The sequence below is a fragment of the Ascaphus truei genome, chromosome 9, assembly GCF_040206685.1.
Source record: "Ascaphus truei isolate aAscTru1 chromosome 9, aAscTru1.hap1, whole genome shotgun sequence".
In the NCBI taxonomy this organism is placed as follows: Eukaryota; Metazoa; Chordata; class Amphibia; order Anura; family Ascaphidae; genus Ascaphus; species Ascaphus truei.
This window is the reverse complement of record NC_134491.1, coordinates 42,860,041-42,883,369: the sequence shown is the minus strand read 5'-3', so window position 1 is coordinate 42,883,369 and position 23,329 is coordinate 42,860,041. Positions and strand designations below refer to the sequence as shown.

General features: G+C 43.0%; 1 protein-coding gene across 2 annotated transcripts in view; it reads right to left on the bottom strand.

Moving 5' to 3' along the window:
• TRIP11 (thyroid hormone receptor interactor 11) overlaps positions 1-18,663 on the bottom strand; it is a 31,978-nt gene extending 13,315 nt beyond the window's left edge. Inside the window, exons 1-16 of one of the 2 annotated variants that reach the window (XR_012803883.1) lie at positions 18,190-18,663; positions 13,433-13,509; positions 13,217-13,327; positions 12,484-12,759; positions 12,064-12,132; positions 11,380-11,545; positions 10,523-10,864; positions 9,862-9,893; positions 9,677-9,775; positions 8,642-8,824; positions 4,405-7,395; positions 3,588-3,728; positions 2,747-2,940; positions 2,456-2,619; positions 2,044-2,147; positions 1,482-1,586 (exon numbers count right to left, since the gene is read on the bottom strand). Coding sequence is in view for 1 of the 2 variants with exons in the window: in XM_075614530.1 (XP_075470645.1) it covers positions 2,044-2,147; positions 2,456-2,619; positions 2,747-2,940; positions 3,588-3,728; positions 4,405-7,395; positions 8,642-8,824; positions 9,677-9,775; positions 9,862-9,893; positions 10,523-10,864; positions 11,380-11,545; positions 12,064-12,132; positions 12,484-12,759; positions 13,217-13,327; positions 13,433-13,509; positions 18,190-18,328 (5,088 nt within the window). In the remaining variant the exon portion in view is untranslated. The remainder of the gene's footprint in view (positions 1-1,481; positions 1,587-2,043; positions 2,148-2,455; positions 2,620-2,746; positions 2,941-3,587; positions 3,729-4,404; positions 7,396-8,641; positions 8,825-9,676; positions 9,776-9,861; positions 9,894-10,522; positions 10,865-11,379; positions 11,546-12,063; positions 12,133-12,483; positions 12,760-13,216; positions 13,328-13,432; positions 13,510-18,189) is intronic. The other variant, XM_075614530.1, reaches the window with a different exon arrangement.
• Between the last annotated feature and the right edge of the window lie 4,666 nt (positions 18,664-23,329).

Sequence of the window (23,329 nt, the reverse complement as noted above, 5' to 3'; positions counted from 1 at the left end):
AGAGGACACTTAGGGTGTGTATTACTGGGCTTTGAAATGCTTAGCAGGAAACCTCCAGGAGTAAGACATGCATAATCTAGACTTCTGAGCCCCCCTGCTGATGTGGTCCCCCTGTGTCTGGGACTGACAGGCTAAGGTGTTAAGTGGGGAGGGGGGAACAGTTTGTCCTGACAGATGTCCAGGGAAGTAGGCTTGGCTAGATATGCTAAGCGGTGGAAGTTGGCACATGCTCCCATCATACAGTGAAGCCTCTGCCAGGCTACCTGAAGTACTGGCAGAGTGGGCCCATAGGTGAGATTAGTAATTCCCACGCAGTGGTTGGCTGCACAGTAGAAGGATAGGCTTTGTGTGTCTATAAAGATTTGTGCAGCCAATCAGAGATCAGTTCCAACTAAAAGTTCCATCTTGTAAGAAGTTCCATCTGATTCATCTAAGCTGCAGCGAGCGGTACAGAGACTATTTCATCGCAACTAAAGATTTGTATCCAGCTTCCAGTATTCGTAGGGACTACGGATTTGACAACTAATCCTGCATCGGGGGAACGGAAATATTACATTCGGCGTAGTAAGAGTGGTTGCAGGCAGCGCCACTAGCCAAGGACTGTTACACGGCTCTTTTTGCGCATCACCCGTGTTTGGGAATTGATGCCTAGAGACTTGATTTCCATGGACATTTAATTTCATTTGACCCCATTCCAGTAAGTGTGTTATTCGTGATATTTTTGTCATTCAAGCTGTGTGTTCTTTATGTGAATAAATACTATTTATTGTATTTCATGCTTTATTCAATCAAAGAACCCAGATGGTAAAGTGTTAATAAGCTTAGTCTACCGTGACACAGGGATATCCAGAAAACCTGACCTGAGGACTGGAGTTGGCCACCTCTGATGTTGCACACAGTATCTTACCTTTAGCCATGTGACATTGTATCCAAACATGCAAGATTCTAAATGAACGAATAGAACACATAGTTGCCATCAACAAATCGGCCACTAAATATATTTTTGAGACGGTTAAAGGGCCAATGTGATTAAAATGTTTTGATGCTAAAAATCTATTTCGTTTTGTATTCACCTTCCTCGGTTTGGCAGCTATTAAATATTCGTCTTGTTACAGAGCATGAGCCCTGAAGGTGCAGGAGATCTCCGCTTCTGTATAAACGAGCAGTGATAAGCAAGCCGGGGTAATAAGGGGACATACAATGTGATACTATCATCAATGCAGCTGCATCTTATATTTTACTATATTATCTGTGTCGCATTGAACTTCCAATTCAAATTAATTCCAAAAAGATGAGATATGTTTCCGATATATACGATACTCCTCATCAAAGCTGATATTATGCAGTTTTTGGTTCCTTTTAGATTCCGTATCCTGCAGCAATGTGAATACACAGAGTCTTATAAATTAAAAAACAGTATAAAGACTGCAATACATTTACAGCAGTAACCCCCGCAGAATCCCCCTGCGTTCGTATCTTACCCCCAAGCACGTCCCGCTTTCCCCTCATCCTGCGAGTCTGTTCTTGTTCTCTAGCTTCTGACGCTATCTTTGTAACCTTTAAACCGCACTGGGCTCATGCCACTGCTCCAGATTTAAACAATAAAAACAGTGTTGGAAAGGGGAGATCTATTTAAAGATAAACATAATTGACTAGGTTTGAAGCAGGTTGTCTTTGGAGCTGAACCGCGCGAATTTCAGCTCCGGGGACCCCCTGCTTCCCGAGATACTTACATCTGAAAGGGCGGCCGGGAGAAGCTGCGGCTCGGCACAGAAAATATCTGTATAAAGGTCTCACGGGCCAATGGGAAGCCGTGATGTCATCCCATGTGGCCCGTGGGACATTTAAACAGAAGTGTCATATTGGCATCAACTTCCGATATAAATATCTCGGCGAGCAGGGGGTCCCCGGAGCCGAAATTAACACTGCGCAGCTCTGGAGACCCCCTGCCTCACACCTAGGGGGAATTGTTTTTTTTCCAAAGGGAAAGGTCCTTTAGGTAAAACAAAATGATCAGTGCAGACTGCTACGCCGACCTCTTACCTGCAGATAGAGGACCTTGTTTTCTAGCTTTTCAGTATTCTGTTTCAGCGCAGCCGTCTGCTTCAGGTGCTTTTCTAGCTCAGAAGAATACATGGCTTTCTCTTCTATTAAAAAAAAAAAAATAGAATGAAAGTGGATTGTGGATTTTTATCTTATTCCAGCATGGGTCGGTTACTTTATTTTAATACGGAACATGCAGAAAAAGCTTTGCCGTTGTGGATATTACCCAGTGAAATATGTTAAATGTATTCATAATTTGCAACATTGCGCTTTAATGCAAAAAATGCATCCCAGAGCCAGTACTGGCATCTATATTACATGATAAATTGTGACTTATTGAAATGATTGAATTAGAATGACAATGCAGTTGGCAGACACTGCAAACATGTTTAAAGAGCTCTGCTTGGCTTACCCTGTTGAAATTGCTCTAGTACCATCTGCAGGTTGGTCAGTGACAGCGCATACTGTTTGACTTGCTCCTGTGAGAGGTTAAGCTGAAGGACCGCCTCATCTCTCTGCCTTGAGATCAGGTTGAGTTGCTCTTGCAGAGACTCCACTTGCATTGTAGCTTGATGACTGTCAAGAAAAGGAATTTCACATTATAATTCCTTCCCGAGCAAGGAGGTCATGTTTGTTTTTCTCCCAGATACAGACAAGTCCAGTCCAAAGCGTGCTGCGTGTCCCAGCAATAATCAGGGATTACCTTGCATTTTCCACAGCAGTGGATGATGATAGCAGTCTTCCTTCTAACATTGCGGTTTTCTTCCTTAGCTCCGTCTCTCGGTCCTCTGCAGCCAGTGCTTCGCGGGTGTACGAGTCTTCCATCTCTAGAAGGTGACTGCGTAACCGCTCCAGCTCCTGGTTTAGCCGCTGCTCTTTATCCCGGAAATGTTGCACCTGGGAATATTTAGCATGTACTGAATGTGTAAATAGGTACAGAGATAGGAAAAACAAGATGAAACTCCATCTGCCCAGATCCTGAACAGAGATACACTATGTATGTTATGCTCAGCTTACTGAATTGGTATACAGAACATAGGTAAGTAACCTATAGACACAGAGCAGTATACTAGTTTGTGCACTTTAAATCATTACACTAGATTACTCACACTTTCACAACAGTAATTTTAGTAAGGACAGTAACAGTAATTTTAGCAAGGACAGTAACAATATGTCCTCCGTTCATCTCTTTTTCAGATGCAATAAAACACAATTTTATCTCGGGTGTGTATCTTAAGAATCTTTAAATGGTTTTGTAATGCTGTTGACACTGTAAAATGTGTCACACAAAAGCAAAGTAATATGGGAAGGAACCAAGTTAGAAATGGAATAGCTGCATTAATAGCTGGAGATCCGTTCAATGAGCTGGAATCATTGTGCAACGAAAGCAAAGCAATGATGCAGCCGGTGATCTTTTCCCAAGGATTAATATGGTACATTTTACATAAAAAGAATTCTAGGCAAACATTAAATGATTAAAACAAACAAATATTAATTAACATGGTTTGCAGCGCGTGGATTACCCGGCCTACATGTGGACGTACCTCGTTTTGCACTGCGACACACTCCATTTGCTTCTGCTTCAGTGCCAACATAACCTGGTCTCTCTCGTGTTGGAAAAGAATTGCCTTCTCTTGCATGGACTTCACTTCATGCAGCAGTTGGTTTAATTCACCGGCTTTTCCCTGTGTACAACAGGAGAGATTAAGGAATGAGGACTTCTGTGAAGCTTAACATACACCTCCCTGCAGCGCTGGAGTGGCGATTCATAGAACACATTAACGGAAGAAATACCGACATTCAGCGCCGTTATAGAATGGTAGCAAGAAGAACATGTTGAAACGCTGATATTAACAGGTTGTTTTAGGTTTATGGATCTCTTCTGAGGTGAACAGCTTCATGTTGATTTATTCCCATTTCCCCTCAAATACTTTGAGCAGGGTCATTACAAAGATTTTTACCTGCAGAAATACTACATTACCTGCGGTTTTGCTCTGCTCACCATCAAGGACAGAATATCAATTACAGCAACAAAACATTTCAGTAATAATGCTGGACCATTTCCATGTTATTTGGGGGGCTGGGGATTCTTCTGGATTTTCCAAAGTAAAGAAATAAAGTATGCTACTTGGTCTAAAATGTAAATACATGTGCACTATAACCAACCTTTTAATGTCCATGATAATAATCATACGTGAGCAAAAAACCCTGGGAAGAGCAGTAGATGGATGCATGTAAACCACCTGTCACACGTTTTACCCACATTTTTTTTAATTAAAGTGTAAATTCTTAGGGGAAGTGATAACTAAATGTCCATCAAATGAAGTGATGATTTATTATTCACAATAATGATGCACAAACCTGCTCTCGCTCTTTAAGAAGGTTTTCAAGGGCAGACGCTTTATCTTTCATGGAATGAGATTCAAATTCCTTCTCTCTCAGCATCATTGAGAACTGCATGTTGGTCTCGTGTAATGCCCTGAACTCCGTTTCTTTCTCCACGCCTTTCGCCACCACTTTTTCATTCTCTTCCTTCAGCTTACGGGTGTCCATTTCCAAAATCAGAGCCCTTTCTTTGAGGTTGGTGACGGCTTGTTTCAGAAGATCATTTTCATTCTCTTTGTTCCGCAGATTCTCAGCTACAGAATTTAATTTGTCGCCTTTGGTTTTGATTAAGAGGTCCTTTTCTTTAAGGGACTTGTGCAAGATCTCATTTCTATCCCTAATCTGCCTCATCTCCAAGACCGTTTCCTCTTGACCCTTCCTGTCCCGTTCAGATGTTAAAGCCATGGAATCGGACAATCTTTGGTTATTTTCCTGGAGAGTCCTTATAGTCGCCTCTCTCTCTTGCACCACGGTTTTCAGCTGCTCACAGTCTTGTAGAACCTGGTCACTTTTCTGTTCAGTAGACCCAACAGTGGGAGTTTCTGGTAGAGTGATGGTAGCAGATGCACCAGCCTGAAGCTGCACTGTACCCAGTTTTCCTAGAAGAAGGTCCTTAGTGCTATTAAGCTGCCCTATATTTTGCTGTACATTACTCAACTCTTGACTCATGCTTTTAAGTTTTGTCTCATTTTGATCATAGCCTTGAATCAGGTTATTGTAGTCCACTTGCAGCTTCGAATTGCAATCGCCGTCAGCTGCAATCTGCCCTTGAAGTTTATGCAGCTCTTCGTGGAGGTGAGCAGACTCATGTTGCATGTTCTGGACAGTAGTTATCACCTGTTGCTTCCACTCCTCCATTTTCTTTACTTGCTGCTTGAGTTTATCCCGCTCCTGTAACAGTTCCTCAAACTGATTACTGTTAACACCCCCAGGCTCGCAGCTGTTTCCTGCAGACGTCTGCAGGACTGTCAACAAAGTCTGGCATTTCTGACTTAAAGCATCTATTTCAATGTCTTTTTCTCTAATAATTCGAGACAAGTTCTGAATGGTCTCCCTAAACATCTCCTGGGTGCTTCCCTCCTGGCTATGCGACAGTCTTTGGTTCTCAGCTTGCAGTTTCAGTAGTGCCGACTCTTTGGCTGCTACCACGTCCATGATTTTATGATACTCAGTTCTGAGTTGACTGTTTTCTCTTGTCTTCTCACTCAAAACTGCCAACACTTGCTCTCTTTCCATGGCATAGGCTTGTAACTGCTGCTGCAAATAAACGATATCTTGCACATAATTAACGGAGGAGACCCTTGCATGCAGACTTTGTATTTCAAAGTCTTTCTGTTGAATAATTTGAGTCAGTTGGCCAACTTCATCTTTGGACAACTGATCAATTTGCTTTGTCAAAGTCATGTTCTTCTCATTGAGCATATTAATCTCCATTTCTTGATCTTTGATGCCCTGCACCAACCTTTCAATCTCCGCTTTTGACAAATCATGTTTCTCATGACCATTGTCACTGTTGATTGTTTGCACTTTGGTGTCCTGTAGAATTACAGAGGATTCTGAGAGGATCACATTCTCGTTCTGCAACTGGGAGCTTATCAGTTCATTGGTTTTCTGCAGACTGCAAATGTCCCCGTCTTTTTCTGATAGCAGTCTCTCGTATGTATCCACCATTTGCTTCTGCTGTAATTTAGCCTCATCCATCTCTCTTATCTTCTCCTGCACGGACTGCTGCAGCTGCAGTGTATTTTGACTTTGTTTCTGCACTGCCTTTTTCTGAAGTTTCACCTCTTCTTCTAAATTACTTCGGACTATATTTAGCTGTGTTATCTCAGCTTCAAGCTCTGTAATAATATCCAATGTTTTAGGCTCAACCATGGGTTGAAATCTGCTCTGCTGGTCTTTCAAACGTTCACTCTCTTCCTTCAAGTGATTGTTCTCTTCTTTCATGGATGCAAGACATTTGTCCTTTTCTTCAATGCTCCGTCTAAAAATATCACATTCTTTAGAGGTTTTTGAGTGTTGTTCAAGCTCTTTCTGCAGGTCCCAATTCCTTTTCTTAAAGTCATCAACAAATGTCTCCTTCTCCCTTATTAGCTCTGTTAGCTGCTTTTGTCCATCTAAGCTGCTGGTCAACATCTCCTTGGTCTCCTCATTATCTGCTTCCAATTGCTCTATATGTCTTTTTCTTTCTGCTAGTTGGAAGTCTTGCTCTTGATTGAGTTTAACGAGCCTCTCATGCTCCCGCTGCAAAGAGGACGTGTCCATTTTCTGAGCACTGGAGAGTTCTTCAATGGTACGTTCATACTTCTGGGCTTGTTCAAGTAGACGGCTTTCTGCTTGGTTCATCTCCCCTTCTAGCTGCCCCTTCTCCATTCTGGCCGCCTCTATCACGGTCTGTTTCTCTAGCGAATCTTTGCGGTACGCATCCATAGCGTCGCGCAGCTGCAGTTGTGTCTGTTCTTGGGTTGAAAGCAGCATTTCATTTTCCATCCTAAGATCACATATGACTTTATCTAACTCCTCGTTTAACTGATTGACCTCAGAAAGATGAGTATTTAATTTTACAATCTCAGATTCGCTCTCCTTATAGATCGGATCCTGAGAATTAGAAGCAGATTCTTGCTGGACTATTGAAAGCTTTTCATTTGCTTGCTTTAACTGTGTCTGAAGTTCGGCGTTTTCCCTCTTGATACTACAACTAGAGGTTTCAACGTTTTTAAGGCGATCCTCTAGCTCCTGCACTGTATTTGAAAGCTGTTGATTAGAGGTGTGCAAATGGCTCAGTGATGACGCACTGTGGCTCTGCTTTTCCTGCTGCAGTTCTAGCTCTTTATGAAGATCAATATTTTCAGATTCAACTTTCACCAGTTTTTTCTTTTCACTTTCTAATTCCTCTCTCAGCTGCCCAAAGCTCGCCTCGGCATCGCTCTGCTGTTCAGACAGCTGATCCTTCATCAATAACAGGTGCTGAAATACAAGCGTTTCACAATTATATTTTTAACTAGGAAGATAAAAGGTCAATTATACGGGACTTTTTGTTCTTGTTGCTAATGCTTTAAACAGTTTTATAGGAGCAATAGCACTGTCCTACGTGTTAAAAAAACAATCAGTTCTGTAGTATTAGATCAGCGGTGCGCAAAACGGGGGGGACGCAAGATTATTCAGGGGGGTCGCGGTCAGTTGCAGGGGCACCACGCTCTTCCCCCAAGGCGTGAGGCCTCTGCAACTTCACTTACCTTCGGCGATGTGTCGCCATGGCAACGCGGCGGCAAATGATGCTGTGGGGTCACGTGACCCCGCGGCATCATTTGAAGCCGGGAGCCAAAGAGAAGATAAGTGAGGGGGGGGAGGCGCGAGTAGAAAAGATTGCGCACCGCTGTATTAGATAATACTGCTTACAATTTTTTTTTTTTTTTAACTCTTAATGCTATTTTTAACGAGTTGTAATATACGGAGTCTTTGATTTCTATAGCAGGTTTCAACACCGCTCCCCAGCAGTGCAAGATCTTTGCAACACTTTCCTGTTTGTTATAATTTGTTGCCAATATTCCCAGCAGTTTGAGCTGCAAACCGTAACAATATACAATGTTACCTTAATAATATAAAGATACATTGTAGCTGCTGAGTTACACTGACTGAAGGATTGATTGAAACGAAAAGGCAGCCATTTAGTGAACCCTGGGAAGCAGGATCTTTGATGATCGATCACGGGAGAAAAAAATCAATCGTCAGCTTAGGTAATTAGTTTTCAATAAAGGTAATTAAAGGCTGCATATATTAAAAAAATGTTTTATATATATATAAATTTAAGTTTGGCGCTGATTGCCTCTTTAAGGAAGTCTTGTGAATGCAGAAGTTTATCAAGAGCAACATTGTTCCTTGAAGGAGCGCAATCAACATCTTTACAGAGGGAAATATAGTGGTTTTCTTTCGAAATAAAAATATGAAGATGCATTTGCGGGGCTTGCCGACCTTGCATTAACTACTACTTTTATGGGGGTCTCGCTCATGTGTATTTCAAGGAATGGGGCAGTTGTCTGGTTTAGTTAAAAAAAAAAAAAAGAAAGGAAGGGGTGTTCAAGCGTGTCATTCATCCTATTAAAAACATTCCTTGTCCACTTCCGCCCTACACAGAAACGCCCCATTAATGCTAGCCTAATCACACCAGCTCCTAGATAAATGCCCCCCGAACGTTACCTTACGCTTTCCTTACCTGCATGGCTTCTTGGTTCTGCTTATCAAGCTCTTCTAGTTCAGCCGACAGGGTGCGGTTCTCACTGGTACTGCGTGTCAGTTTGCGCTTGCTCTCTTCAAGCTCTTTTCTGTACTGTTCCAAGGAGATAATCGAGTCGCTTGCAGCCGACTGAAAGCGCTCCAACTCCATTTGTAGTTCTTTCTTAAATTAATAAATAAAAAATATAGGTTCTTAATTCAAGATCGTGGTCAGATTAATTTCACAGATTTGGGGAAAATATTTTATAACATCTTCTGCCAAAGCATAATAGCCATAGAAATCCCAGAAATCTCTAATGGGAAACAAAACACCTAAAATTAATGACAGAGCAGGCCTAAGAGTGCTTTCATTTCTTGTGATCTGGGTGATATAGATTTATACATAGATATATACACACACCGGTTTTGTCCGATTTATAAGGCAATTTTTATAAATAAAGTTAAGTTGAAAAGTAGATACTCTATTTATAAATCGGGCCCGCCTACTTTGCAAGCCAATCAGCAGTCGGATGTATGTGGTAGGAGGGCAAAACAGAGTAGCTACACCTGGGGGCCTGAAGCAGCCACGCTGATTGTGGAAGGAAGCTCAAACCAAGAGACAGGGACACACACACACACAGGCAAAGAGACACAGTGTGTGTTCGTCTTTCCAGCTGCTTCTAAAATTAGAGGGTCACCTTATTTTCGGGATCGCCCTATAAATTGGGCATATACAGTATTATCTCAATATGAACTAAACACACGCAGGTAATTTAAATAAAGTGATTTATTTATTTCAGTACATCAACCTTCCTGTCCTATTAGAGGAGCGTTCTCTATATAAAAACTGGACAGGCACTCCAAGTTCCACACGGTGACATTTATTCTCGATGTTTCGGCTCCCAGTCGAGAATACATTTCCCTTTATGGAAATAGGGGTGCCTGCTGTATTTTTGCCTATTTGCGAACGAGATGGAGAGATCACTTTTGTGTGATTTGTGGGGTGGATAGTTGAACTACTATAAACTAAAAATACCTTCTCTGTTTCTAGTCGTCGCTTTCCTTCTTGAAGAGACTGCAGGTTACTTTCCAGCCCCACTAAGTGCTTGTTCTCTGCTTGCACATTCCCATCATGCTGCAAAACACAATCTACATCTCAATTCCACATCTGAGCAACGCTTAACACATTCCAAAGCAAGCGTTAAGGAAACAGAAAGTTACCTGGTTTGAACGGCTTATTCCTTTCTCTGCATCTGAAATACACAGATATCAAATGCTACAGATGCCAAACTCGTTCGTACAATTGTTACTTTAACAGATAAGTAGAACTACACCTTAACCCTTTCCCTTACAAACCAGTTTGCAGCATGGACAGATTTGGAAACAGAATGCCGTCCCAGGTAAATGCAAATTTGTTTACTATTGCAAATTTTAAAATCCCCTCACCTTTTCTTTTATTATTTCTCCCCCCCACCCCGCCGCCAATTCCTGAACTGTCAGTAATCGCATACGGTGTACAAATGCCTTTGAATACTTTTTTTTTAATACAACAAAGTAATTGATAATACCAAATATAGACTTTTTTTGTCTTTTTTGCTACAATCCCAGGTGCTGCGGTTAGAGGTAACATTTGTTTCTGGTTTCTTTTCCCTATGCACTTAGCACTCCGCTAGATATATATGCGTGTTTCTACGCTTTTACATTAAATATTTACACGTAGTGCTAGTGTTCTTTAGAATTCTTATGTAATGGTTATTTTGCAAAACCCAATCAAAGTTAATCACAAAATAATAAATTTTTGAAATAGTGCTGCACTCTCGGCCTTTTAATGCAAAGATATCGGTAAATGATACAATAACATTCATACTGAACCGGCCCTCACCAGACAATGCTTCTTGTAGTCTCAGGACATCTTCTTGTAAAGCGGTTACTTGAGCTGAACTGTCCTGATTCTGTAAAGAAATCTGCAACTCGGCAACCTCAGATTTCAGTCTTATACAATCATGTGTCATTTCATTTCTTTCATCCACTGCAAGCTGTTTTTCCTTTAGTATGCCAACTTTCTCCTCCTCAGCAGAAGATATCGCCTTGCTCATGTCTTCTAGTTCATCTTGCAAGTCCTGTATGCTTTGTATGTTTGCAGCCTTCTCACTTTCCAGTGCTTGAATGGTCTTTTGCAACTCAAACACTTTGGATTGATCAACTACACCACTAGATCTGCTACCTAAAGACAAAATACTGTAAATAAAGAGCAACAAACGAATACAGACGCCGATGAATGAAATTATTTTCATAGCAAATATACATGGTAAGAAACAGGCAGCGAGTTATTAAAAAGATGTGTGTACACACATACATACGTGTGTGTGTGTGTGTGTGTGTGTGTGTGTGTGTGTGTGTGTGTGTATGTATATATATATATATATATATATATATATACATACACACACACACACACACACACACACACACACGTGGGTGGGTGTTCCATGCATCCTTTTTCATTTTCAATAAATGGATTTATATAAAAATACATATTTCAGGTGTTATTTTTTTGTAACAAAGGGACAGGGAAATAATTAACAAATGGTGTCACAACAGAATATATCTAGATATAAATCTGGAGACACACCAATCTAAAAAAGGAATTATCTAAAACTAGGTGCATTAGTATTTCACAAAAAAAAAATAAAAAATAGATTGTTATCGGAAAAACAAAAGATTATAAAAGCCCCTTACCCGGCTGTAATTGCTCTTCCAGCTCTTCAATTCTCTCCTCGTATTCCCCCAGCTCCTCTCTGTGCCGCCTGGTGATCTCTGCTAACTTTTGCCGATGTGCATCTTGCAAAACGGAAAACTCATGCTGATGCTCATCTATTTCCCGGCTTAATTTCTGCTTCAGCTCCTACAACAAAATATGAGCCAAATGAGCACAATTACCTTTTCTGGGGTGCTGGCAAATAACATTTTGCAGTAATTACCGGGTACAGACCTCAGTCAAAACAAAAGAGTACATGAAACAAACGCTCCAGTTTCCCCGGTAACACACAGACCGCAGTGTGCAGTTACTATGTGTCCATGGATAAGGTCTTACAGGCAGGCGCCTACAGAACTGCAGTACATTAGTACGGAGAAATTATCGTCTTAATCCAAATTCAATTAAACCAGCTATGAAATCTTGAGCAGGTTCAAACCCCAGCAAGGTCTTATCAACGGGTTATTCTTCTCAGGTATGTTAAATGAAAACAAATTAGAATATTGTTAAACAACGATAGAATTATAAGATGCAAATCCCTTTGGACAAACCAAATTCTGAAGCACACTATTAATGTTGGTATCACAAGACGATCTGGGGAGACTTCTTGCGGTTTAAAATGAATTGCCAGCTGAGTAGTTTAAATATAAATGTATGTGTTACAGTACCTTAACAGTATTTTGTAACATACAGCTCTCGTTCGGATCAGATTTCTGTGTCCCTTGAACTTTGGGTGCCTGGAGGAAAAAAAAAAAAAAAAAAAAAGGGGGAAGAACAGTACGTTTTAGCTGCGGCTTTAAACAATGAATGGGTTTATATTAATAATGGTGAAAAAAAACGTTAAAGATTCAGCAGCAGTGTGTATAGAAGTATTGAACTAACCAGTTTTGCTTTATATCAAATTGCTTTATCTGTAGACGTCCAAAATTATTGCTATTTATCTAATCTTTTAAAAATACTACAGATTGTGGTCCAAATGTACAAAATTCTGCACAATTTTTTTTCACATAACCAGATTAATTTAATGATCACCAACAGGATGTTGGATGTAACAATCTTCAACAAGTCCATAAAGCGCAACATCCCACCTCAGCCATCTGCTTCCAATGGACCACTTCAGCTTCAAGTCTTGACACGTCATTAGACAATGTGTTTATTTCTTGTTGTGACCAGATAACATCTCCAAAGTCCATGTCATCTTCCTGGAAAGCGGACACGTGAGATCGGACGCCAGGCATAAAGGAAGTAGAGGTAGTGGTTTGTAGGGAGACACCGGCTAATTGTGCCGACTGGGATGCCGTCTGCAGCTTCTGCATTTGATCCTGAAGTGCATTCTGCCGGGCTTTGAGGTGGCTGATTTCCACCTGTACGTAAAGAGAAAAAAAAAATGTTTTACTACAGATATATGTATGTGGCACTAAAGTCAGTCAGTACATGTTATTGCAATTAACGAGATCCGTACCATGCTGAAAATCTAAAATAGATTTCCCTAAGCTGCTGTTGTAGCAGATTTAACCCATTACAAATGGCATAGTGCTGTGAAACTAAACATCTCTCCGTGGTAGTGAATCTGTTAACTTAAGTCCCACTTGCAGAATGTTTTTCAAAACCAATGCTAGTGTTTAGCATGCAACAACATCCAAGTACTGTCTGCAAATATTCATGCAGTGATTAAAGATGCAAAGTTTTAAATGGTCAGTGTTTATTAAACCTGCCGATATAACATTTCAACACACCGCCATTAACTTGTCAAGGTTCTGATAGGACTAACTTTACACACAGTTTGATACTCTGTAATAGCGAGGTTATGCATCACTGTACCTCTTTTTGTTGCAGCTGATTCCTGTAATCCAGGGACTGCTGCTTCACCTGAAGCTCTGCTGCCTCAAGTCTTTCTTCCAGTTCAGTACATCGTTTTTTCAGTCTCTCATTCTGGTCAATTAAGGAAAACGGTATTAGTCAGACCTCGTACTGCCTAGAACAGCGATAGCTAGATGCAGTTAACTGCAATTCAACTTAAACCATATAAATACTTACCTCTGACCTCTGCATGGACTGGCCACTTTCCATGTCCCTGAGCTTGGCGTTAGACACGTGCAGTTCTGTGTTAACATCTGAAGCACAAAATATTCAGCAATTTTGAGAACACAAGACATTTAACGAATGTAAACAAAAAGCTGCAACTACATTTCTATTTGCTCTTTTGAGGTAATTATTTTCAGTATTCATCACCTAAAGTGTCTCGTAATTCAAATTATTGGAATAGTAAAGATCAACTTAAAATATATATCACTATGATATTATTCCTTGGGACATAACTTTTGGAATGTATAAAGCCATTCTATTTATTTCCTGGAAAAACTAAAACCACAGGGTAAAATGAAAGCCACTGAAACAAAGAACTATATATTTTTAGACATATGTAGCCACTGCTACAAATATATGTATACTGTGGACAACACAGAATTAATCTGTCCACCTACCACATGGTGCGATAAGGAATAAGAGACATTGTCCTTGATCTACCTGGCAACACATGACTGGGGGTATTGGATTGAATAAGAAGATGGATGGAATCTGGAGACCAACCATCAGTCAGAGACAGATAGTGTGACAGTCTTAGGTGTGTAATATAGTGCTTGCGCAACCATGCGCGCGTCAATTACAATTGGCTGTGGGAGGCTGACGTTGATACAGTCAGACGTGCGCATGGCTGTGAGTGGTGGCGTGGCAGATCACAGCAAATACATGAAAATTTATATTTTTGCGCTGCTGCCGCGCCACGTGACACTGCCAAGCCAATCACAGCGTGGCTGGGATAGGCTTGGGGGTGGGGGGAGAGGGGTTCCCGGGGGCAGGGCAAGTTCTGTATCTTCAGTTGTAAAGGTCTGTGGTAGTCAGTCCTAGACATGACAGGTGGGATGTGAGAAAGGAGGAGACAAAAGAAAGAAAAATACATCTGATAGAATATGAGACGCACAGTGAGCAGGTCTCTGCCGCCGGGATTCACTAACTGCCGACACAGCTTGATTAATCTACCCCTCAGAGGGGGGGGGGGGGGGAGGGGTGCGGGAGGCCTCCAAGGGGAGGAAGGGGGTGGTAGGAATCACTGAGGGAGAAAGGGGGAGAAGAGGTTGGTAAAGAGGAGTGGGACTGGTATTGATGTGTCTAAGAGGTTGGATGCAGGTTGAGCTTGTGGTTGTGTGAGAAGCCGGGTGTGACATCATAGCCACGCCCACTTTTCGTTCACAGCAGACCTGTGCACACAAAAAGTGTGCTTCACGTGCACGAGCATTAGCACACGCGCGGCAACTGTAAAACAAGCCTTAGGCTGGGTCAGTGCACACGCGCAAACGTGGGAGGGGCTTCATGCTTTGCTCGAGCGATGTGTACCCTGTAGTTGGACGCGATTCGCCCTCATTGGGCGAACTGCTCACGTGACCCGGCCGTCGCACGAGGAACGAGCCCACAACAAGAGAGATCCTAATACTTACCGGGCAGTTAAAGCGCGACCGGATAACAGAAAGCCAGGAGGCCCTTTACCGCAACTTTCGAATATCTTTTGTGTATTACACACAGACACATCTCACAAATGTATCACCGTTATTTTCAGATAAGAGCTCCAACACAGTTCTGGCAATAATGAAGGTCTAAGTAGTTTTCACACTAGGACCAACATAAGGGGCAATAGTGCAGCATCCTCAGTGTGTGTGCGTATATGTGTATATATGTCAAAGGCTTCAAGCCAGAATGAATATGCACAGACACTCTATACAACACCATGAAGAAGGAAGATACTGCTCACCTGTGGGACATCATTTCTCACAACCAGATCATTCTATAAATGATTTTAAAATCAAAACCCTCAATGGAATGTTCAAATGCACCCAAGTATGGAAAACATTTGAACTCAAAATGATAAGACTGACACCTAAACAAGAGGACTTAATGCAGATATGGGGTTTCTCACACACTATCACAATTGTTTGTAATTATCATGCCTGCTCTGCCAATGCTCTTATCCACACATTTCTCCCCTCCCCCCACAGCATCCCCTTCCCCCTCCATGCTGTTCCTTGTTACCGTTTAATTACCCCAACAATGTCTTCAGACATCCCTTTCTCATCCCACCTTACCTACATCTCTTTTTTTCTGCTTTCCAAAGCTCTGTTTTAGGCCAGGTCCCCGCTGGCTACTGCAGCGCCTGCTGCGGAGGACGCTGCAGGGACAAGAGCTGCCCCACAATGGGGCTGGGCCGCTGGGAGGGGGGGCTGCCACTCGGACAGTTTCTCCTGCTCTCAAGAAAATTGAGATCAGGAGTCGCGACGGAGCTCTAGGCCATGCCCACCGGTGGTTCAGCCAATGAGGGCGAACCTGCCGGGTGACGTCACGGCCGTGCCCCCATCACGCCCCCCCCCCACCCCCTCTCTTTCCGCCTGCAGCTCTCTGCGGGGCTGCAGCCTTAGCCATAGATTCCTTTGTAAACCAGTATTGCTGACCTGAGGAAGAGAGAACTCTTGAAAGCTTGTCCTATGACAAATTGTTAGGCCAAATAAAAAAGGTTGCACCTAATACTGAAGTACATATACACATGCATGCATGCACATTATATATATATATATATATATATATATATATATATATATATATATATATATATGTGTGTTAAGTATAGAGAGAGTTTTAAGAGTAAGGGCCACCGGATTAAGATTGCCCAGGGGTCATCAAGCACAGGTTTATACCCAAGCGTTGTCTGGTTTTATACGAGGGGTCCAATTATGGGGTACTAAGGGAGGAAGGACTCAGGCCCCGCAACAGCACATATAGACTCTGGAAATAAAGGGGTTACATATAAAACAATTGCCAATTTCAAAAGAAAAAGGAACAGCAAATACACATCACTAATGTTGAAGAACTGTTTAGTATTTTAAATCAACAAATGCAGGAATACATTTTATGTTTAAACTTTTCTAAATGTCAAATGGCAATTGCCAGTATTTACTGTCACACAATTACAAAAACATACATTTCAAATAGAACAGCATGACAAATAGACAGCAAGACAAACAATTCTGAACATATGGCGTCACGAAGGATGATTGGATGGGAGTCCAGCTAGAAGTCAAGTCTCAGAGATCTCCGACAATGCGAACAGCACTTTAGTAATAATGTTACACAACATGGATGCAGATCCTCCGAAAACTTGTCTTACTTAGAAAGAACGGATTTACAGACTGTATGGTATTATATGATCAGATCATTTCGAAGAAGAATGTAAGCTGCTGCTTTTCAGTAATAGTAGTGACAATTACATTTGTACCAATACACTTGAACAGAATGCATACAAAAAGCCAAATTATTCACAATGGTCGAGTCAGGCATTCGCGTGACATGACAACAATCGAGATACCAAATTACACCACAATAAGTTTAGCTAGTACACTAATGTGGTTATATAATGCCTGTTGTGCAGTGAAGTTCTGAGGTTACCTCTATTTATTTGAGAACCATGATCAGCGCACGGTGCACCTCTCAGTAGGATTCTGGAGGGGTTATTTATCAAGCTCTGTTATTGGGTAACACACCAAGACAAAACATCAACTCCTATCCAAGACAATGGGAGTTGTCACCCATAAAAGAGCTGGACTAATCTCAGGGTAGGTGTTTCATCTTGTAGGAAATACAACACTCCAAAGCTCATTTCAAACCCTGCACGGACACGACAATCCTTTGATTACCTGATTTAACCACAGTTTCCTATGTGAAGTGACCGTAGTCCTTCAGATGTTTGCTCATACCTGTGGGCTCTGTGTGTAATAATCTCTCTGACTTCATCTTCTACTACCACATGCCAATGTTTTTTTTTGTTTTTTTTAAGGATTCTTGTGATATTGTGCCATTGTTTATTGTAGGTTCCAATTACTCTAATTGGGCATTTTCCTGTTGATAGCTTTATTCTGACCCAACAAGCTTTCTCTGGGTCTCCATTTAGTTTTGTGATGGTGGATATAGTAGGATTTGACTGAGGAATGCCCATCTAAAAAAATTCAGAGCTTGTGTATTAACTTAATTTCATCTGAATAAAGATCACTAAACCTTTGGTGAGCTCACAGTAGGTTATTCAGGAAGAGGTTTTACTAGAAGAATGCACCTGCACAGATACAGAGTATTTTCTAAATAGGTGTCACACTCCAGATCACACAGGTTTTTTTTTTTTTTTAATAGTTTAGTGCATATATTCTTCGTTTTCTCCTTTTATGGTTTATTATTAGTGTAACCCCCCCCCCCCCCCCTCCTCCTCTAAAGGGTTACGAATCTGGCTAGCATGTACTGCGCCCCACCCTGTGTTGTCATAGGATCAACACATCATGGAGAGTATATAAGGGGAGGGATAAGTTCGAGAAGGTTAAGTTCCAGGAGGACAAGGAGTAGAGGAGCCTCGGGGGGAGAGTGGATAAGTAATGTTGATAAAGTAATAGCATAGACCAGGCCCCCCTGTTTATGATGTTGTCGATGGGGATAGTACCCTTCGGGCCAGGATCCCATAAAAAGATTAAGGGAGTCCAATATAAGCTTAGATTGAAAGCTCTCCGGGGCAGAGATTTCCTTTCCCATTTTGTTTGTTACACTTGTATTATAATTCCCTCTTTTATAAAGCGCTGCGTACACTGGTGACGCTTTATAAAGATACACAAAGTGAAACCAAGTGACAGCAACGTAACAAACCAGTGACAGGTCTGCAAAACAAAGCTGGCTATAGAGCGGTGCCCGCTGTATAACGCGCAGGTTCTCACCTCCGACCTCCTCCGTGCCTTCCAGCAGCATATCCTTGGTGAAGGTGGAGATCTGCCCGGTGATGGATGACAGGCTGCCCCCCACCTGCCCCAGAGACTGGCCCAGGCCGGAGCCCAGGCCCCCGAACCAGGAGGCCATGGCTGAGGGAAGAGGACGTCGCGGCCCTGAGGGTGAGATGCAGGACAAGGCCTCACGCCGGCAGTCTCCTACTCCCAACCCGGGCTTCAGAGCAGCAAGCCGGGCGAGGCTGCTACGAGTCCGAGGTCTCAGAGGGCCACGGCTGCGCCGGTAACTGCACAAGGTAACTCTCGCTGTCCCGCGCCGCTCAGCATGGCCTCCTCCCCCAGCACCGGGGAACCTACGGCTGCTCAACCCCTACAGGCCCGTCCCGTCTCCGCCAACTCCACGGCAGCCATGACAGGAGCTCTGTGCGTCTCTGTGACCGTGCCAGAGCGACGTGTCCATGGCGCGGTGCATGCCGGGATACTGGAGGACCTTCAAAGGAGGGGGCGGAGTATGGAGGCATCACGTGGCACGATTAAAGTCCCTCCACGTGTCCCGGGAACATACAGCTGTCCGTGCCAGGGGCGCGTAGGCTTGTGTCCCAACTCCTCATGGTAACAGTCTGATATTGTGCTCCCAGCCTTTAACACAAGTCCCATCAACCTATACCCAGGCGCTACTGTACTATTACAGACTGGGACTGATTGCAGGGGCACATATTATTATTATACATTCCTATCAGGGGTCCTGTGTAATACATCTCTGATATTTATTACACTTTATTCATTTATTTATAAAATATTTTACCAGGAAGTAATACAGTGAGAGTTACCTCTCGTTTTCACGTATGTCCTGTGCACAGAGTTAAGACAAATAATACATGGTTACAAATACAGTTACATAATGAGCAGGGTATACATTATATACAAGACATTGCATGCACAGTTAAAGATAATATATATAATGGGCGTATGTAACAATTACAGACCACATTAAAATGTGAGACAGCCTTAGATTTGAAAGAACTTAGATTGGTGGTGGATGTGAGAGTCTCTGGTAGGTTGTTCCAGTTTTGGGGTGCACGGTAAGAGGACGGCCGGATACTTTGTTGAGCCTTGGGACCATGAACAGTCTTTTGGAGTCTGATCTCAGATGATAAGTGTTGCGTGTGGTAGGGGTGAGGAGCTTGTTCAGGTAGCTGGGTAGCTTGCCCATAAAGAATTTAAAGGCAAGACAGGAAAGGTGAACTTTGCACCTAGACTCGAGTGATGACCAATCTATTTCTTTGAGCATTTTGCAGTGATATGTGTTGTAGTTGCATTGGAGAACAAAACGACAAATTGAATTGTAGAGGGTGTCAAGTTTGCTAAGGTGGGTTTGAGGTGCCGAGCCATATACTATGTCTCCATAGTCAAAAATTGGCATTAACATCTGCTGTGCGATACGTTTTCTGACCAGGAGACGTAGGCCTGGGACCCGCTGCGCTCGTTGGCGCGGGCGGCAATGTAGCGAGTTCCCCACCAGCAGGGGAATCCTCGCAAGCCGGTCCCGGTCCCCACTGGCTGCACAGCTGACTACACGCTGTGGCGCGTCAGCCGCTAGGAGACACAACAGAATGGTGTTTCCTAGCGTTGGCGCGTCACGTGGTGTGGCTGTGAGCCAATGGGGAGGGGAGGCTGCGGGAGGAGGAGAGGCTGCGGGACGAGGAGAGGCTTCGGGGAGCGGGGAGGAGTGTGGAGTGAAAGCAGCGTGAGTGCCTGTCTGTGTGTGTGTCTGAGTGCGTGAGTGCCTGCGTGTGTGTGTGTGTGTGTGTGTGTGTGTGTGTGTGTGTATGTATGAGTGCCTGCGTGTGTGTTTTTTTTACTTACCTGCAGCCCGTGGAGGGAGGGGGGGGGAAGAGTAGCGGGTCCCTCCGCTCAAGCCACGCCCCCCCCTCCCTGTCAATCCTCCCACTCCTGCCCACCTCCCGCTCCGTCCCCTCCCGTCATGGCCACGCCCCCCCAACCCGTTTGGCCACGCCCCCCCCCCGCTCCGAGAAAAGTATCCTGTAGACCGCAGATCGCGGTACAGCGAGTTGCACGCGCCGCCGGCAAGCAAGCCAGCCGTGCGGACGCGTGCAACGGGACCTTAGCCTTAGGGAGGATTTGTTCCTTTAGAGTACCCCTAGTTTGGCATAGGTCTTGGTTGTCAGTTAATCAGTGCATAATGATATAAAAATATATATCCATACAACTGTATATTTCACGATACTATCTGAAAGCACTCTGTACCACCCCCCCCCCCATTTCCCGCTAAGCCACCCCCTTTTTTTTTGTACCCATTAATTTTGAAAAAGTGAATAAAAGTTTTAAAATATATGTAGCCAGCTCCCCGGTTTCCCCTTTCTCCCTCACTCACCCTCGTTCAGGTAGGGGATGCTGCAGGGGCGAGTGCATCGCCGGGGGCTCCCGGCAACATCAGCAACAGGGCGTCGACATCTTGCAGGAGTTCGCCCATGCGCAGTGTAGTCGCGTGTGCGCAGTACAGTGCTGTCGGCCATGTTAGGGTTGCCGCATGTTCACATATGCGCAGGGACTCCCAGAGGACCCGCTGCAGCCATTACAGCAGCGCAGGGCCTTCCCGATATCGCGCCCGCGCAGATACAAGTAGCGGCGGCCATTACATAGATGTGCAGGCACAGGGCGACTCGTGCATGCGCAGTAGACATAGCACACGCGGCCCCAATGAGAAAGAGGGCTATAAGGGACTACAATTCCCAGCAGCCACAGGGACTAGAGCTCAGATGAGGCCACAGCAGCCAATAGGGCTTGCAAGATTCGCCTGCTGGACAAAGATACATTGTTGTGCACAGACCATGCTAGTCAGTAGGAGCTGGGAAACAGAGAGGGGTGTGTTTGTGCAGGGAGGAAAGTAGCCCCCTGCACTAGGCCAGAAGTCTCCCCTTAGGCCCTACTCATCCTCAGCTTGTGGCTGCTACAGGGATGCCCCCCTAGGATAGGGACAGAGTCCTGTAGAGCAGCTTAAGTGAGGGTCACAGCCAGGAAGCATGGAATTCCTGGCCTCTGCTGTGTTGGTGAATTATCCTCTGCCGTAGCAGAGACTGTATAAAGGTGAATCATCCTCTGCAGTGTCAGAGGCAGAGACATTTCAAGGTGGATTACTCCGTGCAGGAGCAACATGGAAATGTCCTTCAGGAAAGGGATCTCAAGTACAGAGCATCTGCGTGCCCAGGTGTGGACACACCTGGCAGGTAAGTCAAGTCACCAAGTGCACCAACCTCATCATCTTAGTGGGCAGCGCTGTCCCACACTTGGAAGTTTGCATATATAAAAAGTGATCCTTTATTTAAAGCTGTTGAATGTTTGATTCCATCATGTAATTACATGTGCATCATTTTATTATCTATATTATCAATGAACATTGAATAGCAAATGAGAAGCATTAGTAATGCTAAAGGACTACATGGGTAGCGGGAAAAAAATAAAAACCACAATTCATACACATTCATGTTTTGACAGCAGGTTGTTGCAAGTAGCAGCACTTCCTTGGATGAAGTTCCACACAAATCTAATATTGGACTGAGCTTACATTGTAGCAGTTATACAATATCAACTCCAGTGATTGTCCAAACGATTTTAGACTTCATACAGGCATACCCCGCATTAACGTACGCTATGGGACTGCAGCATGTATGTAAAGCGAAAATGTACTTAAAGTGAAGCACTCCCTTTCCCACTTATTGATGCATGTACTGTACGGCAATCATCCTATACGTGCATAACTGATGTAAATAACGCATGTGTAACAGGCTCTATAGTCTCCCCGCTTGCGCACAGCTTCGATATAGGTAGGGAGTTCAACTTTGCTGTTCTGGACGTGCTGACAGGCGCATGCGTGAGCTGCCGTTTGACTTTTGGGCAATATGTACTTAAAGTGAGTGTCCTTAAACTGGGGTATGCCTGTATTAAGCACCTGACTGACAGTGATACAGTACAATCGGCTAATTTCATATAAACAATGGTGCAAAAAAAAAAAAAAAAAAGGAACCCTAATGTCCTTTAAAGCTGCAGTTCAGTCTTTTTTTTTTTTTTTTTTTTACTTCAATAGTTTCATGTGGGCAATTGCTAATTACCTAAAGAACTGCATAGCTGCCGGTCAATTCGTTCTCCGTCTATTGATCGGCAAAGTTTGGCGACATCTTTAAATATGGGGAATGTAAATCGTTGCTATAGGCTTGTTAAAATAGAATGAAAGACCAATTTTCTTGTAAAGTTGTTTTTTTTTTAAAAACGGAAAATGCTAAAAGTATTTTTTCTTACTACAGAACTGATTTATTTAAATAAACACACATGCAGGATATTGCCTGAACTGCAGCTTTAAACTGTAGAATAAAACCAAAAGGAGGTTTTATTATTTTACACTCTGTTCTCCAAGGTGACCCACTCCCCAAAACAGAGGCTCAATATCCAAGTGTAAACTGAGAGCTAGTTGAAGACCTGTATGGCTATGCAAATCATTAATTTGACACTACTAGAGAAAATATTTTGAATTTGTGATGAATTGGTTGTATTGTTCTAACCACAGCCAGCAGTTTACACTGAATGTATTCTTGCTCCCTCAGGACATCTAGGTACAAAATGAACATATTACAAGGATGCATTTAAACATCACAAATTGTCCCTGGTCCGAAAAAGTGTGTCCCCTCTTGTATAAAACATGAAGACTGAAAGAAAGAGAAAAAAAAACCCAGAAATATCAAATAAAAAGTATTTGATAGTTTTATTTGAATAACCTTTGGATAGCAAATCTGTAATAACTCCCTGGTACACAATCGCACACACATTACAGGATACAGTGTCTTTTGGTGCTCATTTTAATATCCCTTCAGATCACTAGCATCCAGTACTACAGAGGCAGTCATACAATGTACCAGGCATACAACCATTGACTTTGTTTGGAACCCTGGCGATTCAGAACAGTCTGTATACATATCACTGCATATTTAAACATGGGGACTGGTGGAATTTAGAAAGTTTTCTGCTATAAAAACAAACAGGTGTACATTATCTAAAAAAAAAAAAGTCTCAATAATACATTTATTGGACCATAGTGTGGAAGAATGTGTCCTCTCAGCAG